We start from the raw sequence: 22565 nt of genomic DNA on the forward strand, positions 1-22565 counted from the left end.
AGAACATTTTGCTGGTCACAACTGGTGCTGGGGATACTACTGGCATCTAATGGGTAGAGGCCAGGGATGCTTTCAACTTACGATATGCAGGATGGTCTCATGATAAAGAATTATCTTGTTCAAAATGTTAATGGTGCCAAGGTTGAAAAACCTTGATATAATTAATGTGGATTGGGAACAGGGGAGGGGTACCAACACTTATCAGGCCCCTTTTATGTGTCAGGCGTGTTTCTGATACTTTATATGATTTAACCCATTTAATCCTCACAGAAATCCTTATGAGATTGCTCTACTAAACTCATTTATAGATATACATAGGTATAAGTAAATATAAAAGTATACATACACGGGACGGAGAAGTTATCACTGCCTTCAGTCTCATAATTAAGGACTTTAAAGCCCAGACTTAAACTCAGTCTCACTTGAGGGCCCACTCCCACTCTCTCAACCACTTTGCTAGAATATCCCTTTACAGGAGTGAGATCCACAAACATGGACAGGGCTAAAGCTATGATTTAATGTTTTGCTTATGTGATCCCAGAGGCTTTAGGAAAATGCTAGAAATGGCAAGTGACCATGCCCAGATTTTCCTCTTAGAACTGTGCAAAGACTCCAGGGGATGATGAAGGAGATGAGGAACTTCCTTCCTCTGAATTGAGGGTTAAGAATGTCTATTGTGAAATTATAAACTGAGCAGAACATGGAGTCTTAAGGGATCCAACATTAGGTCTATGACACAGGATATAAACATAGGCTCGATAATGTCTATCCTCAGTGGACTCATTTAACTTGGAAGGAAATAATGAGGGAGAGAATAAATCTTCTGTGATTCTAATCAATTTCCCCAGAACTACAGGTCATGCAATAGATTTCCATTTGAGTCAATTGTTTTGGAGCTCAAATAAGGTTGTTTTCCTTCTTGCAAGTGAAGAGGACTTCTGGACAAATTCTCAAATAGAGAGCATGGCCTGTTCTCTAGAATGCCTCTTTTAGCCTGTCAAAGACCTAGGGTGTACTGATGGGTATTGCCTTTTTCCTTGTCAGAAACGTTGACCCCTCAGGACTGTGGAGTAGAAGTGGCCGTAAGGTCCAGCAGCAGTGAAGCCTCTAGGAAAGCGAAGGTGAGGGTTGAATTACATTTGTCTGGATAATTTTCTTTCAGACTCCAGACTGCACAAGTCAAGGGTTGTGGGGAACAACACCAATTTATTAATTTATTGCTCTTGTCAGCCTTAATCCTGAATGGAAACTGGGGAGAAGGGAGGAAATGATGTGCAGAGACATTGGGGGTCTACCAGCATTCTTTCTGCACAAATAGCATGTGTAGAATTAGAGGAGAAAATGAGGAGTCATTCAGAATAATCATAGGAAGTCTTTCTCCTTGGATTCCTTGCATGTGTCTTTAGATAACCTTGAGCCTGTAACCCAGCAGATGCATCTCTACCTCTGGAGACAAGAGTGAGGGTCTATTGTTAATGTCGGCTTCTACCTCTGTTCCTGCAGATCATACCTGTGAAGCGAATGGCTGTGGAAAATGACTCCTCTGTGACTGAATTTATCCTTATGGGATTAACAGACCAACCTGAACTCCAACTACCTCTGTTTTTTCTGTTTTTGGTGAACTATGTGGTCACTGTGGTGGGCAATTTGAGCTTAATTAATTTAATTTGCCTGAATTCACACCTTCACACCCCCATGTACTTTTTCCTCTTCAATCTGTCCCTGATTGATCTCTGTTATTCATTTGTCTCTACCCCAAAAATGCTGATGAGCTTTATTTCAGACAAGAACATCATCTCCTTAATGGGATGCATGACTCAGTTATTTTTCTTCTGCTTTTTTGTCAACTCTGAGTGCTATGTGTTGACAGCCATGGCCTATGATCGCTACGTGGCCATCTGTAAACCTCTGTTATACACCATTACCATGTCCCCTCAAGTCTGTTCTCTGCTGATGTCTGGTTCATATGTGATGGGTTTTGCTGGTGCCATGGTCCACACAGGGTGCATGATCAGGTTGATCTTTTGTGACTCCAGTGCCATTGACCATTACATGTGTGATATTTTTCCCCTCCTCCAGCTCTCCTGCAGCAGTACCTATGCCAGTGAGCTGGTTATCTCTGTTATTGTGGGCTCAGTTGTCATTGCATCTAGCCTCATTATCTTTATTTCTTATTTTTTGATTCTTTTCAATATCCTTCACATCTCATCAGCTCAGGGTTGGCCCAAAGCCTTCAGCACCTGTGGCTCCCACATAGTAACTGTTGGCTTGTTCTATGGATTTGGGTTGCTCACTCATGTCAAGCCATCATTTTCTGGGTCTGTGAGCCAAGGGAAATTTTTCTCCGTGTTTTACACCAATGTGGTACCCATGCTCAACCCTTTCATTTATAGCCTCAGGAATAAAGATATCGAACTTGCTCTGAAGAAAACCCTGAAGAGAATTACAAACTGAGTAGAACCATCTATATCTCCTTTCCTATGTCTTTTTGTCTGCTCTCTGGTCTTCTTCATCCTCTTCTTATTTTTTTCCTTCCTGTTACCTTTATAAAGTCTTCTGGGCAGGATTTCTACCTTAGTTTCCTTTTTTTCCCCTCTTGTCACTTAATGTAACCATTTGGGCCTATTCCTGGACTTGAGGGTCATCCTCAGTTCTAAGATGACCCCAAACTGATCTTTATTCACCATATCAGTTGGAGACACAAGGCTAACCTTTCCTATTTAAGGATAACTCTACCTATTAGTTTTTCTCTTGTCTTTCCCATCCAGGGTAAGCCATCAGGTAGTATGCTATCTTATGAGTTAATTTCTTTTTTTTTTTTTTTTTTTTGCTTTCTCTGAAACAGTTACACAGAGAACTTCCCTGTTTCAAGGGTTTTATTACCTATAATTGCATTAAAACAGAGAAGGCATGAGAAAAATTGTGGACACAATACATTTGTAAAAATTTCCAGAAATTTTTAGGATTCTTTTAGTAATGGTTCTTGTTCTGGATTTTTATTATCATGTATGTAATGGAATTGAATACCTTGTTGAATCTAGCTTCTTTCTTTTATTCTTGAAGATGCTTGGAAATGAATGAGCTACACTACTCTGCTCACATTTTCCAATCCCCACTAATAATGAATGCCTCTGTTTGTGCAGTGGTCAACTGATATTTTGTCATAAATAGAATTGAAATTACCATCAACTTGTCTGCGTATGCATGGATTGTGATTGTGATTAAAAATCACAGAATAATATTCTTGGCTATAGAATAGGGTGTCATGTGCAATGTCAAGATTCTTTGCCTAGCTCTGTAACAGGGATTCCCTTTTGCAAAGGAAGATTTGTTTCCTGCTTTCAAAAGACAAAAATATATGGCGGAAACCTTGCCCTATTGGGATTTATTTTATTCAATATGTAAATTTGACTCCTCCCTTTGGTCTCTTACAAGAAAAATTAAATCTATGGTCCATATGTGTGCCACATTCTTTATAAGTTATATTAAAAGATAAGCCTATCTATCCTGTTCTTGGATGAGGAAATAGTTATGTGACTTGCAGGTGCACTTAATGGTGCAGAGCCCAGTGTTTTAGTCCACTGTGCATCTCACAAAGAAATGGAAGGGAAGAAAGGAGAATTGTGAAGGAATAAGAGAACTTCTGGAATGTTGTTCCAGAATGAGTTTGAAAGTGGGAATTTTCATGGAAATAATGTCCTCAGCCATGATGCCTGTCCAAAAGCAATTGTCTACAGAGCTTTGGTGCCCAGCTAGAAAAATGCATCTGTCTCTGGAGAAGTTTGATTTTAAAGTGAGGTTACAGGGTGAGTTACAAAGATATATTTTGTCACAATCTTTTTATGTCTGTGATCATTTCTTGGGATACTGAGGCTGAGGAGTTTGGGGGTAAGCCTCCCTGGTGAGGCATGCCACAATTTTCAGAGTATTATGTATAGTTTAACAAGCCTGTTAGATATTATGCTATCTGCTGGAAACAAGCAACAAGAAAGAGTTCTTTATAATAAATACAATGGAAAATAGGACTCTACAAAATTTTCCTATTTTGTGTGTAACTTTGTGTGTGTCTACCATCCATAACTACTTTCAATGATTTTAGGGTCAGATATCTCTCAAGGGATATATCCTAGACAAGGGATATATTAGATTATCTCTGTCATTTTTATGTTTATACAAAGATATCATGAGTTTTGAGAAGTTCTAAAACATTAGTTTGTAAGAATAGCCTTATGAAATAACTAATGCTTTTAAGAACTTTGCTTAAACCAGATTAAAATTATTGTTACAAGATTTGGTTCAGTCAGTTAAGGGCCCAACTCTTGATTTTGGCTCAGGTCATGATCTTGCAGTTTGTGAGATCAAGCCCTGCCTCTGGCTCTGTGCTGAAAGCATGAAGCCTGCTTGGGATTCTCTCTCTCCCTCTCTCTCTCTGCCCCTCCCCTGCTTGCACTCTAACTTTCTCTCTCTCCCAAAATAAATAAACATTAAAAAACTACAAGAACAGATAATCAGGTAATTATATTTAGTATACTACCTAGCACACTGTCATAATTTTTATGGTTTGTTTTTTGAGAGAGAGAGCATGAATGGGGGAAGGCAGAGAGAGGGGGACAGAGGATCTGAAGCAGGGTCCACGGCATCAGCACAGAGCCTGATGTGGGGCTGGAACTCACACACCTTGAGATCATGACCTACGCCGAAGATCAACGATCAAACAACTGAGCCACCCGGGTGCCCCACTGTCATAATTAAAAAACAAAAAACAAAACAAAACTTTTATTCCTCAAGTAAATATGAATGCCTCATACCCACATCTGTCCTTCTTTGTCTACATCCACTTAAATGCCTGGTTAAATAGCTTAAAACTGTTTGGTTTGAATTTGACTCTAAAGCACATGTTTTTAGAAGTTCACATGCTTTAATAAAGACCTAGAATAAGACATACGTGTCTATAAATCCTTGGTACTTAACAAAAAATAAAATGTTTATCACAGGCATAGCACATAACTTGTGGTCTGAATACTGTATGTAGGCATCAGCACTCCGTAGCCTGGCTCAGTTCTGTGAAGTCAACAGTCTTAACTTCACAGGTCGAAATTCTTGTGTTGACCTAGCAAATCTAATTGATTTAACTTTTTAATTTAAGCCACATTTTAATATTTATAAATAAAATTGTTAAAATTTAAGCCTAGTGTTTTAAATATTTATGTAATAAGAAAATTCAATGTGAAATAATTTCAGAATATATAAGCTTATCTTACGACTATTGAATGTTTGGAAATTTTGTATATGTATTTTGGTGACTTTTTAAAAGATGTGGATATTGTTATATACTTATTTCTTTTTCTCCTGTCATATCATAGTTGTTTCCTAAACAATTTAAATTGGAAAATCCTTTGTTTCACTTACATTCAACCCATATTAACATAAGTTAAAGACATATCAAATCTTTTTTATATATAGAAAATTACATTAATTATAATCTGCTTAAGTATATTATGTTAACTTAAAAGGGTCCTTTAGTTAAACTTTCCAAGAAAACATGAAATAAGAAATCTTAGAAACTTATTGTTTTAGCAGTTATGAATGGTGAATGGTACCTGTTCATCAACCAAGTTCATTCCATTATTTCAAGGAATTGAAATGTTTTCAGGTCCTTGATTTGCTTCAGCACTAAGGCTGACTTACTAATGAAAAACTTTTTAGATTTTTTTAAATCCAAAGTTCTCATTCTTTCTCCTTCATGAATAAAAATTGGGACAGAGTTTTCTCTGCACAGCAGACAGTATGGCAAATGGGTTAAGGTTAAGGTGTTGGATTTAGGGCAATCAGATTTGACTGTGAACAGCTGGAGTTTAAATCTGATTGCCAAGCATGTGGTAGGTAGCCTAGAAACAGAGATAAAGAGGAAAGGAAGTCTCTACTACAAAGCTGTAATCATCAAGACAGCATGCTTTTAATTCCCTTGCCTTTGGAGATGTGTCAAGTACGAAATTGCTGCAGCTGAGGTCAGAGAGGTTTTTTTCCTGCTTTCTCCTCTAGCATTTTGATGGTTTCCTGTCTCACATTCACGTCCTTTATCCATTTTGAGTTTATTTTTGTGACTGGTGTGAGAAAGTGGTCTAGTTTCATCCTTCTGCATGTTGCTGTCCAGTTCTCCCAGCACCATTTGTTAAAGAGACTTTTTTTCCATTGGAAAGAGCCTAAATGTCCATCAACGGATGAATGGATAAAGAGACTGTGGTTTATATACACAGTGGAATACTACCTGGCAATGAGAAAGAATGAAATAGGGCCTTTTATAGCAATGTGGATGGAATTGGAGAGTGTTATGCTAAGTGATATAAGTCATACAGAGAAAGACAGATACCATATGTTTTCACTCTTATGTGGATCCTGAGAAACTTAACAGAAGACCATGGGGGAGGGGAAGGAAAAAAAGAGTTAGAGAGGGAGAGAGCCAAACCATAAGAGACTCTTAAAAACTGAGAATAAACTTAGGGTTGATGGGGGGTGTGAGGGGGGCAGGGTGAGTGATGGGCATTAAGAAGGGCACCTGTTGGATGACCACTGGGTGTTGTATGGAAACAAATTTGAGAAAAAAACAAGAGGTAGGAAGATGGCAGCATAGGAGGACGCTGGGCTCACCTCATCCTGCTGATCACTTAGATTCCACCCACCCTACCTAACTAACCTAGAAAACCTCCAGAAGACTAACAAAATGGACTGTCTGGAGCCACGTGTAGACAAGAGGCCCACGAAAGAGGATCCACCCAGCTAATACACCCTTGGCCAGATCCCATTGAAGCAGCACCACAAGCCTAGAAGTGTGCAAGTAGCCCAGAGAGGGGCCACACCACTCCACAGTGAGTTCTGCCCTGGGAGAGGGAAAGATAATGTACACATCAGTCTGACAGTGGCCCCAGCAGTGGGCTGGAGACAGACATCAGGTCTGACTACGGCCCCGCCCACCAACACAAGTTACTCCAGCACAGGGGAAGTACTCTGCAGTTCCACACCACCCCAGGGACTACCCAAAATGACAAACTGGAAGAACTCTCTGCAAAAGAAACTCCAGGAAGTACAACAGCTAACAAATTGGTCAAAAACGATTTAAGCAATATAATGGAACAAGAATTTAGAATAATAGTCATAAAATTAATCGCTGGGCTTGAAAAAAGTATAGAGGATAACAGAGACTCTATTGCTACAAAGACCAAGGGACTAAGAAATAGTCATGAGGAGCTAAAAAATATTATAAATGAGGTGCAAAATAAAATGGAGGTAATCACAGCTCGGATTGAAGAGGCAGAGGAGAGAATAGGAAAATTAGAAGATAAAATTATGGAAAAAGAGGAAGCTGAGAAAAAGAGAGATAAAAAAAAAAATCCAGGAGTATGAGGGGAGAATTAGAGAACTACGTGATGCATTCAAACGGAACAATATCTGTATTGTACGAATTCCAGAAGAGGAAGAGAGAGAGAAAAGGGCTGAAGGTGTAGTTGAACAAATCATAGCTGAGAACTTCCCTGATCTGGGGAAGGAAAAAGGCATTGAAATCCAAGAGGCACAGAGAGCTCCCTTAAGATGTAACTTGAATCGATGTTCTGCATGACATATCATAGTGAAACTGGCAAAATACAAGGATAAAGAGAAAATTCTGAAAGCAGCTGGGCATAAACAGGCTCTAACCTATAAAGGGAGACCCATAAGACTAGTGGCAGACCTATCTATTGAAACTTGGCAAGCCAGAAAGGAATGGCAGGAAATCTTCAACGTAATGAACAGAAAAAAATATGCAGCCGAGAATCCTTTATCCAGCAAGTCTGTCATTCAGAATAGAAGGGGGCATAAAGGTCTTCACAAACAAACACAAACTGAAGGAATTCATCACCACTAAACCAGCCCTACAAGAGCTCCTAAGGGGGGTTCTGTGAGTGAAATGTTGCAAGGACCACAAAGTACCAGAGACATCACTACAAGCATGAAACCTACAGACATCACAATGACTCTAAACCCATAGCTTTCCATTAATAACACTGAATGTAAATGGACTAAATGCTCCAACCAAAAGACATAGGGTATCAGAATGGGTAAAAAAACAAGACCCATCTTTTTTATGTCTACAAGAGACTCATTTTAGACCTAGGACACCTTCAGATTGAAAGTGAGGGGATGGAGAACTAGCTATCATGCTAATGGAAGTCAAAAGAAAGCTGGAGTAGCCATACTTATATCAGACAAACTAGACTTTAAATTAAAGGCTGTAACAAGAGATGAAGAATCGCATTATATAAGAATTATAGGGTCTATCCATCAGGAAGAGCTAACATTTATAAATGTCTATGCGCCGAATACAGGAGCCCCCAAAAACATAAAACAATTAATCACAAACATAAACAACCTTATTGATAAAAATGTGGTAATTGCCGGGGACTTACACTTATAGCAATGGATAGATCATCTAGACAAGGATCAATAAAGAAACAAGGGCCCTGAATGATACATTGGATCAGATGGACTTGACAGATATATTTAGAACTCTGCATCACAAAGCAACAGAATACACTTTCTTCTCAAGTGCACATGGAACATTCTCCAAGATAGATGACATACTGGGTCACAAAACAGCCCTTCACAAGTATACAAGAATTGAGATCATACCATGCACACTTTCAGACCACAATGCTATGAAACTTGAAATCAACCACAGGAAGAAGTCTGGAAAGCCTCCAAAAGCATGGAGGTTAAAGAACACCCTACTAAAGAATGAATGGGTCAGCCAGCCAATTAGAGAAGAAATTAAAAAATATATGGAAACAAATGAAAATGAAAATACAACACTCCAAACGCTTTGGGATGCAGCAAAGGCAGTCCTGAGAGGAAAATACATTGCAATCCAGGCCTATCTCAAAAAACAAGAAAAACCTCAAATACGAAATCTAACAGCACACCTAAAGGAAATAGAAGCAGAACAACAAAGACACCCCAAACCCAGCAGAAGAAGAGAAATAATAAAGATCAGAGCAGAAATAAACAATATAGAATCTAAAAAAACGGTAGAGCAGATCAACGAAACCAAGAGTTGGTTTTTTGAAAAAATAAACAAAATTGACAAACCTCTAGCCAGGCTTCTCAAAAAGAAAAGGCAGATGACCCAAATAGATAAAATCATGAAGGAAAATGGAATTATTACAACCAATCCCTCAGAAATACAAACAACTATCAGGGAAAACTACATAAAATTATTTGCCAACAAACTGGACAACCGGGAAGAAATGGACAAATTCCTAAGCACCCACACACTTCCAAAACTCAAACAGGAAGAAATAGAAAACTTGAACAGACCCATAACCAGCAAAGAAATTGAATCAGTTGTGAAATATCTTCCAACAAGTAAGAGTCCAGGACCAGATGGCTTCCCTGGGGAAATCTACCAGACATTTAAAGCAGAGCTAATACCTATCCTTCTCAAGCTATTCCAAAAAATAGAAAGGGAAGGAAAACTTCCAGACTCATTCTATGAAGCTGGCATTACTTTGATTCCTAAATCAGAGATTCAGCAAAACAAGAGAACTACAAGCCAATATCCCTGATGAATATGGATGCAAAAATTCCCAACAAGATACTCTCAAATCGAATTCAACAGCATATAAAAAAATTATTCATCATGATCAAGTGGAATTCATTCCTGGGATGCAGGGCTGGTTCAACATTCTCAAATCAGTCAATGTGATACATCACATTAATAAAAGAAAAGATAAGAACCATATGATCCTGTCAATCGATGCAGAAAAAGCATTTGACAAAATTCAGCACCCTTTCTTAATAAAAACCCTCAAGAAAGTCAGGATAGAAAGAACATACTTAAACATCATCAAAGCCATTTATGAAAAGCCCACAGCTAACATCATCCTCAATGGGGAAAAACTGAGAGCTTTTTCCCTGAGATCAGGAACATGACAGGGATGTCCACTCTCACCGCTGTTGTTTAACGTAGTGTTGGAAGTTCTAGCATCAGCAACCAGACAACAAAAGGAAATCAAAGGCATCAAAATTGGCAAAGATGAAGTTAAGCTTTCATTTTTTGCAGATGACATGATACTATACATGGAAAACCCGATAGACTCCACCAAAAGTCTGCTAGAACTGATACATGAATTCAGCAAAGTTGCAGGATACAAAATCAATGTACAGAAATCAGTTGCATTCTTATACACTAACAATGAAGCAACAGAAAGACAAATAAAGAAACTCATCCCATTCACAATTGCACCAAGAAGCATAAAATACCTAGGAATAAATCTAACCAAAGATGTAAAGACCTGTATGCTGAAAACTATAGAAAGCATATGAAGGTAGTTGAAGAAGATATAAAGAAATGGAAAAACATTCTGTGCTCATATATTGGAAGAATAAATATTGTCAAAATGTCAATACTACCCAAAGCTATCTACACATTCAATGCAATCCCAATCAAAATTGCACCAGCATTCTTCTCGAAACTAGAACAAGCAATCCTAAAATTCATATGGAACCACAAAAGGCCCCGAATAGCCAAAGTAATTTTGAAGAAGAAGACCAAAGCAGGAGGCATCACAATCCCAGACTTTAGCCTCTACTACAAAGCTGTCATCATTGAGACAGCATGGTATTGGCACAAAAACAGACACATAGACCAATGGAATAGAATAGAAACCCCAGAACTAGACCCACAAACGTATGGCCAACTCATCTTTGACAAAGCAGGAAAGAATATCCAATGGAAAAAAGACAGTCTCTTTAACAAATGGTGCTGGGAGAACTGGACAGCAACATGCAGAAGGATGAAACTAGACCACTTTCTCACACCATTCACAAAAATAAACTCAAAATGGATAAAGGACCTGAATGTGAGACAGGAAACCATCAAAACCCTATTGGAGAAAGCAGGAAAAGATCTCTGTGACCTCAGCCATAGCAATTTCTTACTTGACACATCCCCAAAGGCAAGGGAATTAAAAGCAAAAATAAACTACTGGGACCTTATGAAGATAAAAAGCTTCTGCACAGCAAAGGAAACAACCAACAAAACTAAAAGGCAACCAAAGGAATGGGAAAAGATATTTGCAAATGATATATCGGACAAAGGGCTAGTATCCAAAATCTGTAAAGAGCTCACCAAACTCCACACCCGAAAAACAACCCAGTGAATAATGGGCAGAAAACATGAATAGACACTTCTCTAAAGAAGACATCCGGATGGCTAACAGGCACATGGAAAGATGTTCAACATCACTCCTTATCAGGGAAATAGAAATCAAAACCACACTCAGATATCACCTCACGCCAGTCAGAGTGGCCAAAATGAACAAATCAGGAGACAATAGATGCTGGAGAGGATGTGGAGAAACGGGAACCCTCTTGCACTGTTGGTGAGAATGCAAATTGGTGCAGCCGCTCTAGAAAACAGTGTGGAGGTTTCTCAAAAAATTAAAAATAGACCTACACTATGACCCAACAATAGCACTGCTAGGAATTTACCCAAGGGATACAGGAGTACTGATGCACAGGGTCTCTTGTACCCCAATGTTTATAGTAGCACTCTCAACAATAGCCAAATTATGGAAAGAGCCTAAATGTCCATCAACTGATGAATGGATAAAGAAATTGTGGTTTATATACACAATGGAGTACTACTTGGCAATGAGAAAGAATGAAATATGGCCCTTTGTAGCAACATGGATGGAACTGGAGAGTGTGATGCTAAGTGAAATAAGCCATACAGAGAAAGACAGATACCATATGTTTTCACTCTTATGTGGATCCTGAGAAACTTAACAGAAACCCATGGGGGAGGGGAAGAAAAAAAAAAGAGGTTAGAGTGGGAGAGAGCCAAAGCATAAAAGACTGTTAAAAACTGAGAACAAACTGAGGGTTGATGGGGGGTGGGAGGGAGGGGAGGGTGGGTGATGGGTATTGAGGAGGGCACCTTTTGGGATGAGCACTGGGTGTTGTATGGAAACCAATTTGACAATAAACTTCATATATTGAAAAAAATAAAAATAAATAAAAAATTCTCATCAAACAAACAGACAAAAACTCAAGACAAATATGTGAGAAGTAATAGATGTGTTAACTCAAAGGGGGGAATTCTTTCACAATGTATATGTGCATCAAATCCTGATGTTGTACACCTTAAATATCTTTTTAAAATTATATTTAATTTTATTTAAACCCAAGTTAGTTAACATATAGTGTAATAAAACTATCTATTTTTACCTTCAAAAAAAAAAACCTGAGAACAAACTGAGGGTTGATGGGGGGTGGGAAGGGGGGAGGATGGGTGATGGGCATTGAGGAAGGCACCTCATTGGAAAGAGCACTGGGTGTTGTATGGAAACCAATTTGACAATAAATTTCATATTAAAAATAAGTAAATAAATAAGTAAATAAACATTAACAAAAATTTTTTTAATAAAAGTCGACCCAATGTCTAATAAGCCATTTTAGAGAAGGGTTTTCTAAAATCAGTACTGTTCACATTTTGGGCCAGATAATTCTTTGTTGTGGAAGGTTGTCCTCTGTATTGTAGAATGGTTGGGGACATCCATCCCTGGCTTTTACCCACCGCATGCCAGTAGCATTCTCCCCATCCTTCCCCTCCCAACCCCCAGATGGTGACAACCAAAACTGTTTCCAGACATTGCCAAATGTACCCTGGGGATTAAAATTACACCAGTTTGATTGTGCCTGGGTGGCTCAGTCGGTTAAGCGTCTGACTTTGGCTCAGGTCATGATCTCACAGTTGGTGGGTTCGAGCCCCACATTGGGCTGTGTGCTGACTGCTCAGAGCCTGGAGCTTGCTGCGGATCTGTGTCTCCCTCTCTCTCTGCCCCTCCCCCACTCATGTTTTGTCTGTCTCTCAAAGATAAATAAAAATGTTTTAAAAAATTTAAAAAAAAAAGAATAAAGGAAGTCTGATGTGATTGCACTCCTATGGTTTTGGCAAGCAGCAAGAACAACGAAACAAAAATGGTACCCATTGCTCCATTTTTAAAGCCCAGACAGGGGCATCTGGGTGGCTCAGTTGGTTAAGCATCCCACTCATGATTTCGGCTCTGGTCATAATCTCATGTTTGGTGATTCTGAGCCCTGTGTTGGACTCTGTGTTGACAGCAGGGAGCCTGCTTGTGATTCTTTCCTCTCTCTGCCCCTGCCCCTCTCCCCCCCGACCCCCGCTTGCATGGGCGCACACACTCTTGCTCTCAAAATAAATCAATATTTTAAAAAATGAACTGAGGATTGATGGGGGGTGGGAAGGAGGGGAAAGTGGGTGATGTACATTGAGTAGGGCACCTGTTGGGATGAGCACTGGGTGTTGTATGGAAACCAATTTGACAATTTCATATTAAAAAAATTAAAATTAAAATTAAAAAATAACACAAAAAGAAGCCCAGACATATTGTTACTCCGCTGTCTGGTGGCCAGCTATAGAAGCTACATGCAGAGGAGGACAGTGCCCATTGTGAACAAGAGTCCCATGGCTCGTGTCTAGGCTGCTGAAGAGTTGTGTTTTAAGTGTGCCAGGAGCATTCGTAGGTGCTGTAGTCTGTGGTTGTGGGAGGCCAGGCAAGGAATCCTGAATTTGCTCCAGATAGATGCCCCCACATCTGTTTCCCCATTTCAGATACTCCAGTCCATCTCCAGAGGGATGTATCTTCTTAGTACTATTGAAGCTAGTGTGATTGTTCTAAGAATGTACAAGCGTTCTGCAAATTAGGGCTTTGTTATTCTGAAGTGTTTGAAATGAAATATGAAATTGGCTCTAAATTGGTTTAACATGAAAGAGAAAAGCTCTTTCCTTATTTGAATGATTTCAGTTGTAAACTTTTGAATGGTTTTAAAAGTGATTTAAAACTCTATGTTACTTTTATATTCAATATTTTTCGTTATGGGGATTGTAAAAAAATGTATGATTATACGCATTAAGAATTCATGATCAGTAATTGCTGTTTAATTCACAAAATCTGATAGAAAAAATAGGTTCCAGAAACAAGCACACATTTTAATTAAGGATTGTGAAGATATTTTATTTGGAAATATTATCTAATAAATAAAATAATGACAGTTCTCCTTCCCCTCCCCCATGGTCTTCTGTTAAGTTTCTCAGGATCCACATAAGAGTGAAAACATATGGTATCTTTCTTTCTCTGTATGACTTATTTCACTTAGCATAACACTCTCTGGTTCCATCCACGTTGCTACAAAAGGCCATATTTCATTCTTTCTCATTGCCAAATTGTATTCCATTGTGTATATAAACCACAATTTCTTTATCCATTCATCCATAAGAGACTCTTAAAAACTGAGAATAAACTGAGGGTTGATGGGGAGTGGGAGGGAGGGGAGGGTGGGTGATGGGCATTGAGGAGGGCACCTGTTGGAAGGAGCACTGGGTGTTGTATGGAAACCAATCTGACAATAAATTTCATATAAAAGTAATAAAAATAAAGTTAATTAACCTAAAAAAATAATGACATTTTTCAAGTGTATTTTGAGTTTCAAATAATTTACATTAATATGGTATATATTGAAAATACTAAACTTTTATTTTACCATGAAATGTAACACACATATTGAAAAGTTCACAGAACATTTATTTATAATTTAATAAATAATAAATCAATGTAATCTCCACCCAGGTCATAAAATATTGCCAAAATAATTTATTAGGTATTTATAGCTGTATTTTTCCCCATATGGGTATTTAGTTTCCCGAAGCTTAGCCCAACAATATGAGATAGGTAAATAGTTAAATTAGGGCAAGTGGAATGGGGTATTCATGACATAGTTCAACTTCTGGTGAATGTCTTCATAGTTGGAGGAATGTTTGTATAAACAGTCATATTTAGTGTTAAGAGTTAGGTAATATATATTATAATTTTGTGAGTTTTTTCAAGTTTCTGCACACTAACTATCTATTAGACTTATTACACAGAATCCTGTAAATAATATACACAAGATATTTTGGAAAGAAAATATCTAGATAAGGAAAGAAAGTTCTTGGGTCTTTCTCAATTCTCTCATGCTCCTTGGATTTACCACTCTTACATCTGGCCATTCAGAGCATACTATTAACTTTTTTTGTCTGACCAGGACTCTACTTTTATTATTGTTTTTCACTACTAAATAGCTTTTTCATGCTGAAATTTTCAAAAGGAAACCATTGGAGAAATCATGAAAAATAAGGATAAACATACAAACCTAAAATAATCCAGTTATTTGAAGAGTTTTCTGCAAATTTTGGTGGACTCATACAGCAAATTCTTGGGAATAGTATTCTTTCTTTCCAGCTTTTCTCTATTCCTTACCATGTGGTATAGTCTTTTCTGACTGAAGTCTTCCCTTTAGGGAAGTCGTCCATTGGCTTCTGGAAATTTACTTCATGATATAAAGAGAGATATTTGAAAGGAGTTCTATCCTCTTGTTCTCTTGATTTCTTCTTTGGATGTAATTGTTTTTAGATTGGAGCTATGGCAGTCATTTTGTGACTAGGAGGTGAACAGTTTGAGGATGAGGCCAATAGTTTGAGGACAGTGGAATAGAAGAACCTGGGTCCTTGAGAGTATTTAGTTGGCGAACCAACCCTAGGATGCTGTACCTCCAAATTTATTATTATTTGAGAAAAATAAGTGCCTATTTTAAATGAGTATTTGAGCATTCTGTAATAAAGGTACAAACTTCCTAATTGATAACATGGGTTAATGATTACATTCCTGAGATACTAAGTAGTATATTATTCTAACTAATGAATATCTTGGGGGATAGTCTTGTAACTTTCAGTAAACACTGAAGAGAAAAATTGTATTATGATAGAAAGGAGAGTATGTAAATATTTACACTTAAATTTTAAGTACATTCTTCAGTTCACTTGGCTAGTGCTTTTCATTCATTGTACTCCTGTAGTCTCTGAAATGTAAACATTCTCTTTTTTATATTTGTGGAGAAGGGTAAGAGTTCGCACAATACTTAATGTACTCAAAACACTACAATCAATCAAAATAGTACTTTCATGCTTGTTTTTTCAGATTTAACTCTCAATTGATTTCTTCTTTAATTTTATCTAAAACTTAATCATAGCTTTTGAGACTCATGTTTTTATTAGTGTTTCAGTTGCCCATTGGGTAATTGAGGGACAGACCTGTGCTTTCAGAACTTTTTCTAGCAGCAGTGAATATGGCTAAATGCGAGGAGGTATGTGGGAAAATGCTAGAATAACAGGAGCCACTACAGTTCAGCAGCATAGTTGAATTAAGAGCTAAAAACTTATTGAACTTGTGTAGTGCCTGAGGGAAGTGGACGGAAATCATCGTAGACTCTGATGTTTATAGCCTGTGAGAAATGTGGAAGCCTTTCTGAAGGTTTTCACCAAAGAACACCATAATTTACAGAATTATTTATGGAGTGCCTAGTATGCATTCTGTACTCTACATAACACTGTGAGAAAAGTATTAAACAAGACAGAACTGATGTCTGTCCTTATAAAACTTACAGTTTATGGGAGAACATGAGAATTAAAGGGAAGAATGTCTTATGAGTGTTATGATACAAGATCTGGAAATTTTCAGAATGTAAATAACAACAGCTGACATTGATTGACTATGTACAACATGCCAGGTACTGTTCTAAATATTTTACGTACATTTTTTCATTTAATCATCAAAACAAACCAATGAAAGAGATGCTGTTATTGTCATCACTATTTTAAAAATTGTGAACTCAAGGCATGGAGATTTTAAGTAATTTGTCAAGTTTGTAAGCATGGTGTATGGTTCGAACACATGCCCGCTAACTCCTTAGCCCCCACTCTTTTCTATGAGGAAAAGAATATGGCATCATTTCTTCATTAAATCATTAAATGTATGGCCTCTTACATTTAAGGACCCAGTAGGACTTTCAGGGACAAATTACGGAAGGTATTTAGAAATAAAAACTTTAAAATTGGGACTTCTGAGGAAGATGCTTGGTTAGGAGGATCCTAAGCTTCCCTCATCCCACAGATACACCTGGATAACACCCATATTGGTGTAAACAACCCAGAAAATGATGTGAAGCCTGGCAGAACAGATTTTCCACAGCTAAATGTAGAGAAGAAGCTACATCAAAAACAGTAGGAAGGGGAGAGATATGGGCTGCAACCTGACTGACTGTCCCCAGGCTGGAGGGACACCACAGGTACAGAGAAGGGAGAAAGGCAGGTGCCACACTAGGCATCCCAGGCATGGGGGACCCACACTGGGAAGATGAATGCCCACCACATTTGGCTTTGAAAGCCAGAGAGACCTAACTTCATGAGTTCTTATAATTAGTGTGGCTTGACCCCTGGAGCTTTAAAAATCAGCAGGCTTCCCAGAGCCAGAGGGTGATAAGATACTGAGTCTCTGCCCTTAAAGAGATAGCATAACAAATAGCCCCTCTGAGATACAGCATAGAAGCAGAAGTTTGAAAAATGTCCAGGATATATGGGAAGTAGATTTATTTACTAATCTCAGAACATGTGCTGGAGGGGCAGGTATCTTTGGGAGACTTCTCCAAGAACAAAGGAGCTGGTGGGCAACATTTCTCCCCTGTGTCCCAGCCTAGATACCCAGACACCTTTGAGAATCAGCACAGTGCAAACACTGTCACCCAGCTATGCTATCAGCCTGTGCCATCCTTGTGTGCCCCTGCTGACACCCCCCGGCTTGACCATTCTCCACAGCTGATCAGGTCTCCTTCCACAGCAGACCTGTGCACACCTTGCTAATGCAATGTGCCCTGCCTCTGCATTCTCTTATGGGCCCTCCCTATCCACCATGCCCTTGGTAGGAGTCCATCCACAGCAATGCCACAAGCATGGAAGTGTGCAAATATCCCTGAAAGAGGGCAGTACCACTCTAAAGTGACTCCTGCCTTGGGTAGAAGGGAAGATAACTATACATACCAGTTTAGTGGTGGACCCATAAGTGAGTTGGGGGCAGATATCTGGTCTGGCTGTGGCCCTGCCCACCAATGAAAGCTTCTTAGAGCACAACACTGGGAGAGTGCCCTGCAGTTCCATGTAACCAGAGCTCAAGGTCTGACCCTATTCATGCCAAAGATGGCCCCAGAATGGTCCATGAACAACAGAGGGACCAAATCCTTTCCACAGCTGGAAAAGAGAGCCATTGCAGATGACTGGACTAAAGGCAAATGTGACTCAACCACAACAGTAGGGTGCATGTAACATGGAGAAGACACTCCTAAAGTGCCAACTTCTGGTGAACAGGGGACATTGCACTGCAGGCCACTACTTTCCAGCAGGAGCCATAGCTGACTTTCCTAACACATAGAAACAGATACAGAAAGCTAGACAAATGAGTGGACAAGGAATATGTCCCAAATGTAAGAACAGGACAAAATCACAGTAGAAGAGCTAAACAAAATGGAGATAAGTAATAAGCCTGATAGAGAATTTAAAGTAATGATCATAAAGATACTCACTAGACTTGAGAAGAGTGGAGAATCTCAGTGAGTCCAACAGCAAAGCAATAGAAAACCTAAAAAAGAACCAATCAGAGATGAATAACCCAATAACTGAAATTAAAAACAGAGAAAGCAGAAGAATGGGTCAGTGACCTGAATGACAGAATAATGGAAAGCAATCAAGCTGAACAGGAGAAAGAAAAAAGGATAATAAAGAATGAGAATAGATTAAGGGAATTCAGCGACACCATCAAGCATATAACATTTGCATTATAGGGATCCCAGAAGGAGAAGAAAGATAAGGAGCAGAAAATTTATTTGAATAAATAATAGCTGAAAAATTCCTGAATATGGGGAATGAAACAGATATACAGATCCAAGGGGGCACAGAGACCCTCCCCCTCACCCAAATCAACCCAAGGAGGTCCACACCAAAATACATTGTAAATAAAATGGCAAAAAAGTTGTGATAAAGAGAATTTTAAAAGAAGAAAGAGAAAATAAAAGTAGTTATATACTACTTTTCCCCATAAGGAAATTAGCTAATTTTCCAGCAGAAACATTCTAAAGGCTAGATGGGCGTGGCATGATATATTCAAAGTGCTGAAAGAAAACAACCTGCAGCCAAGAATACTGTATCCAGCAAGGCTATCATTCAGAATAGAAGGAGAGATAGTTTCCCAAACAAGCAAAAGTTAAAGGAATTCATGACCACTAAACCAGCCCTCCAAGAAATATTAAATACTAAAGGGGACTTGTTGAGTGTAAAGACCATAAGCAGGAGTAAGAAAAGTGGGAAGCACAAAAGCAATAAAAGTAAATGTATATATAAAAATCAGTCAAGGTATTCACATGATAAAAGGATGTGAAGTATGACACCATATACTTAAAAAATGATGGCAGAAGGAAGTAAAAACTTAGTGCTTTTAGAATGGGTTCAAAATTACGCATCCATTGACTCAATACAGACTGCTATATGCATAAGATGTTATATTCAAACCTGATTGGAACCACAAATCAAAAACTAGTAATAGATATGTAAAAAATAAAAGAAAGGAATCCAACTGTATCACTACAGAAAGCCAGCAAGCCATGAGAAAACAGAGTAAGAGAAGAAAGGGACAGAGAAGACCTACAAAAACAACCATAAAACAAGTAATAAAATGACGATAAGTACATACATGTTGATAATTACTCTGAATGTAAATGGACTAAATTCTTCAATCAAAAGGCAGAGGTGATGAAATGGATAAAAAAAAAGATCCATCTGTATACTGCCTACAAAAGACTCATTTCAGACCTAAAGATGCATACAGATTGAAAGTGAAGGGATGGAGAGGCATTTATTGTGCAAACGGAAGTGAAACAAAAGCCTGGGCAGCAATACCTATATTGGACAAGACAGACATTAATACAAAGACTGTAACAAGAGACAAAGAGGGACACTACATAATCATAAAGGGAACAATCCAACAAGAAGGTACAACAATTGTAAATATTTATGAAACCAATGTGGGAGCACCCAAATACATAAAGCAGCTATTAACAAACATAAAGGAAGCAGTTGATAGTGATACAATAATAGTAAAGGATTTTAACACCCCACTACATCAATGGATAGATCATCCAAACAAAATCAATAAGGAAACAGTGGCTTTGAATGACGTATTGGACCAGATGGATATAACAGATATATTCAGAACATTCTGTCCTAAAAGAATGGAATACACATTCTTTTCAAGTGTACATGGGACACTCCAGAATAGATCATATGTTAATCCACAAAACAAGTCCCAACAGATTCAAAAAGATTGAAGTCATACCAGGTATCTTTTCTGATCACATCACTATGAAACTAGAAATCAATCACAAGAAAAAATCTGGAAATACCACAAATACATGGAGATTAAATAACATACTATAAAAGAGTGAATAAGTTGGGGCATCTGGGTGGCTCAGTTGGTTAAGCATCCAACTCTTCATTTCGGCTCAGGTCATGATCTCACAGTTCGTGAAATCGAGCCCTGTGTGGGGCTCCACGCTGACAGCATGATGCCTGCTTGGGATTCTCCCTCTCTCTCTCTCTTTGCCTCTTTCCCACTCGTTTTTTTCTCTCTCTCAATAAATAAATAAACATTTAAAAAGAAAGAATGAATGAGTCAAGAGGAAATAAAATAATACATGAAGACAAATGAAAATGAAAACACAATGGTCAAAAATCTCTGTTCTAAGAGTGAATTTTTTCAATTTTTAAGTGTTTTTGTTTATTTTTGAGAGAGAGACAGACAGAGCATGAGCAGGGGAGGGGCAGAGAGAGAGACACACACACAGAATCTGAAGCAGACTCCAGGCTCTGAGCTGTCAGCACAGAGCCCGACGCAGGGCTTGAACTCGTGAACTGCGAGATCATGACCTGAGCCAAAGTTGGACACTTAACCAACTGAGCCACCCAAGCACCCCTAAAGGTGAAGTTTATAGTAATACAGGTCTACCTCAAGAAGCAAGAAAAATCTCAAATAAACAACCCAACCTTACAACTAAAGGAGCTAGAAAAAGAAGAACAAACACAACCCCAAACCAGTAACAGGAGGAAATAAAGATTATAACAGAGATAAATGAAATAGAAATTAAAAAAAAAAAATAGAACAGATCAATGAAACCATGAGCTGATTCTTTGTTTTTTTTTCTTTTTTTTCTTTTTTTTTAATGTTTATTTATTTATTTATTTATTTATTTATTTATTTATTTAATATATGAAATTTACTGTCAAATTGGTTTCCATACAACACCCAGTGCTCATCCCAAAAGGTGCCCTCCTCAATACCCATCACCCACCCTATCTGCCCTCCCACCCCCCATCAACCCTCAGTTTATTCTCAGTTTTTACAGTCTCTTATGCTTTGGCTCTCTCCCACTCTAACCTCTTTTTTTTTTTTTTTCCTTCCCCTCCCCCATGGGTTTCTGTTACGTTTCTCAGGATCCACATAAGAGTGAAACCATATCATATCTGTCTTTCTCTGTATGGCTTATTTCACTTAGCATCACACTCTCCAGTTCCATCCACGTTGCTACAAAAGGCCATATTTCATTTTTTCTCATTGCCACATAGTATTCCATTGTGTATATAAACCACAATTTCTTTATCCATTCATCAGTTGATGGACATTTAGGCTCTTTCCATAATTTGGCTATTGTTGAGAGTGCTGCTATAAACATTGGGGTACAAGTGCCCCTATGCATCAGTACTCCTGTATCCCTTGGATGAATTCCTAGCAGTGCTATTGCTGGGTCATAGGGTAGGTCTATTTTTAATTTTCTGAGGAACCTCCACACTGCTTTCCAGAGCGGCTGCACCAATTTGCATTCCCACCAACAGTGCAAGAGGGTTCCTGTTTCTCCACATCCTCTCCAGCATCTATTGTCTCCTGACTTGTTCATTTTGGCGACTCTGACTGGCATGAGGTGATATCTGAGTGTGGTTTTGATTTGTATTTCCCTGATAAGGAGCGACGTTGAACATCTTTTCATGTGCCTGTTTGCCATCCAGATGTCTTCTTTAGAGAAGTGTCTATTCTTGTTTTCTGCCCATTTCTTCACTGGGTTATTTGTTTTTCGGGTGCGGAGTTTGGTGAGCTCTTTATAGATTTTGGATACCAGCCCTTTGTCTGCTATGTCATTTGCAAATATCTTTTCCCATTCCGTTGATTGCCTTTTAGTTTTGTTGGTTGTTTCCTTTGCAGTGCAGAAGCTTTTTATCTTCATAAGGTCCCAGTAATTCACTTTTGCTTTTAATTCCCTTGCCTTTGGGGATGTGTCGAGTAAGAGATTGCTACGGCTGAGGTCACAGAGATCTTTTCCTGCTTTCTCCTCTAGGGTTTTGATGGTTTCCTGTCTCACATTCAGGTCCTTTATCCATTTTGAGTTTATTTTTGTGAATGGTGTGAGAAAGTGGTCTAGTTTCAACCTTCTGCATGTTGCTGTCCAGTTCTCCCAGCACCATTTGTTAAAGAGACTGTCTTTTTTCCATTGGATGTTCTTTCCTGCTTTGTCAAAGATGAGTTGGCCATACGTTTGTGGGT

At 38.5% G+C, this 22565-nt stretch overlaps 1 protein-coding gene across 1 annotated transcript; it reads left to right on the forward strand.

The window, feature by feature from the left end:
• Positions 1-1509: 1509 nt before the first annotated feature.
• Positions 1510-2454, forward strand: LOC132662317 (olfactory receptor 8C8-like). The gene has a single exon (XM_060607801.2). The coding sequence runs from the start codon at positions 1522-1524 to the stop codon at positions 2452-2454; it is 933 nt and encodes a 310-aa protein (XP_060463784.2). The 5' UTR covers positions 1510-1521.
• The last annotated feature ends 20111 nt before the right edge of the window (positions 2455-22565 follow it).

This window comes from Panthera onca, chromosome D1 (genome assembly GCF_046562875.1).
Source record: "Panthera onca isolate mPanOnc1 chromosome D1, mPanOnc1 haplotype 2, whole genome shotgun sequence".
Lineage (NCBI taxonomy): Eukaryota > Metazoa > Chordata > Mammalia > Carnivora > Felidae > Panthera > Panthera onca.

Bases quoted from the DNA above. Each gene is read 5' to 3' on its own strand.
- LOC132662317 (XM_060607801.2), top strand. From the start codon at position 1,522: ATGGCTGTGGAAAATGACTCCTCTGTGACTGAATTTATCCTTATGGGA.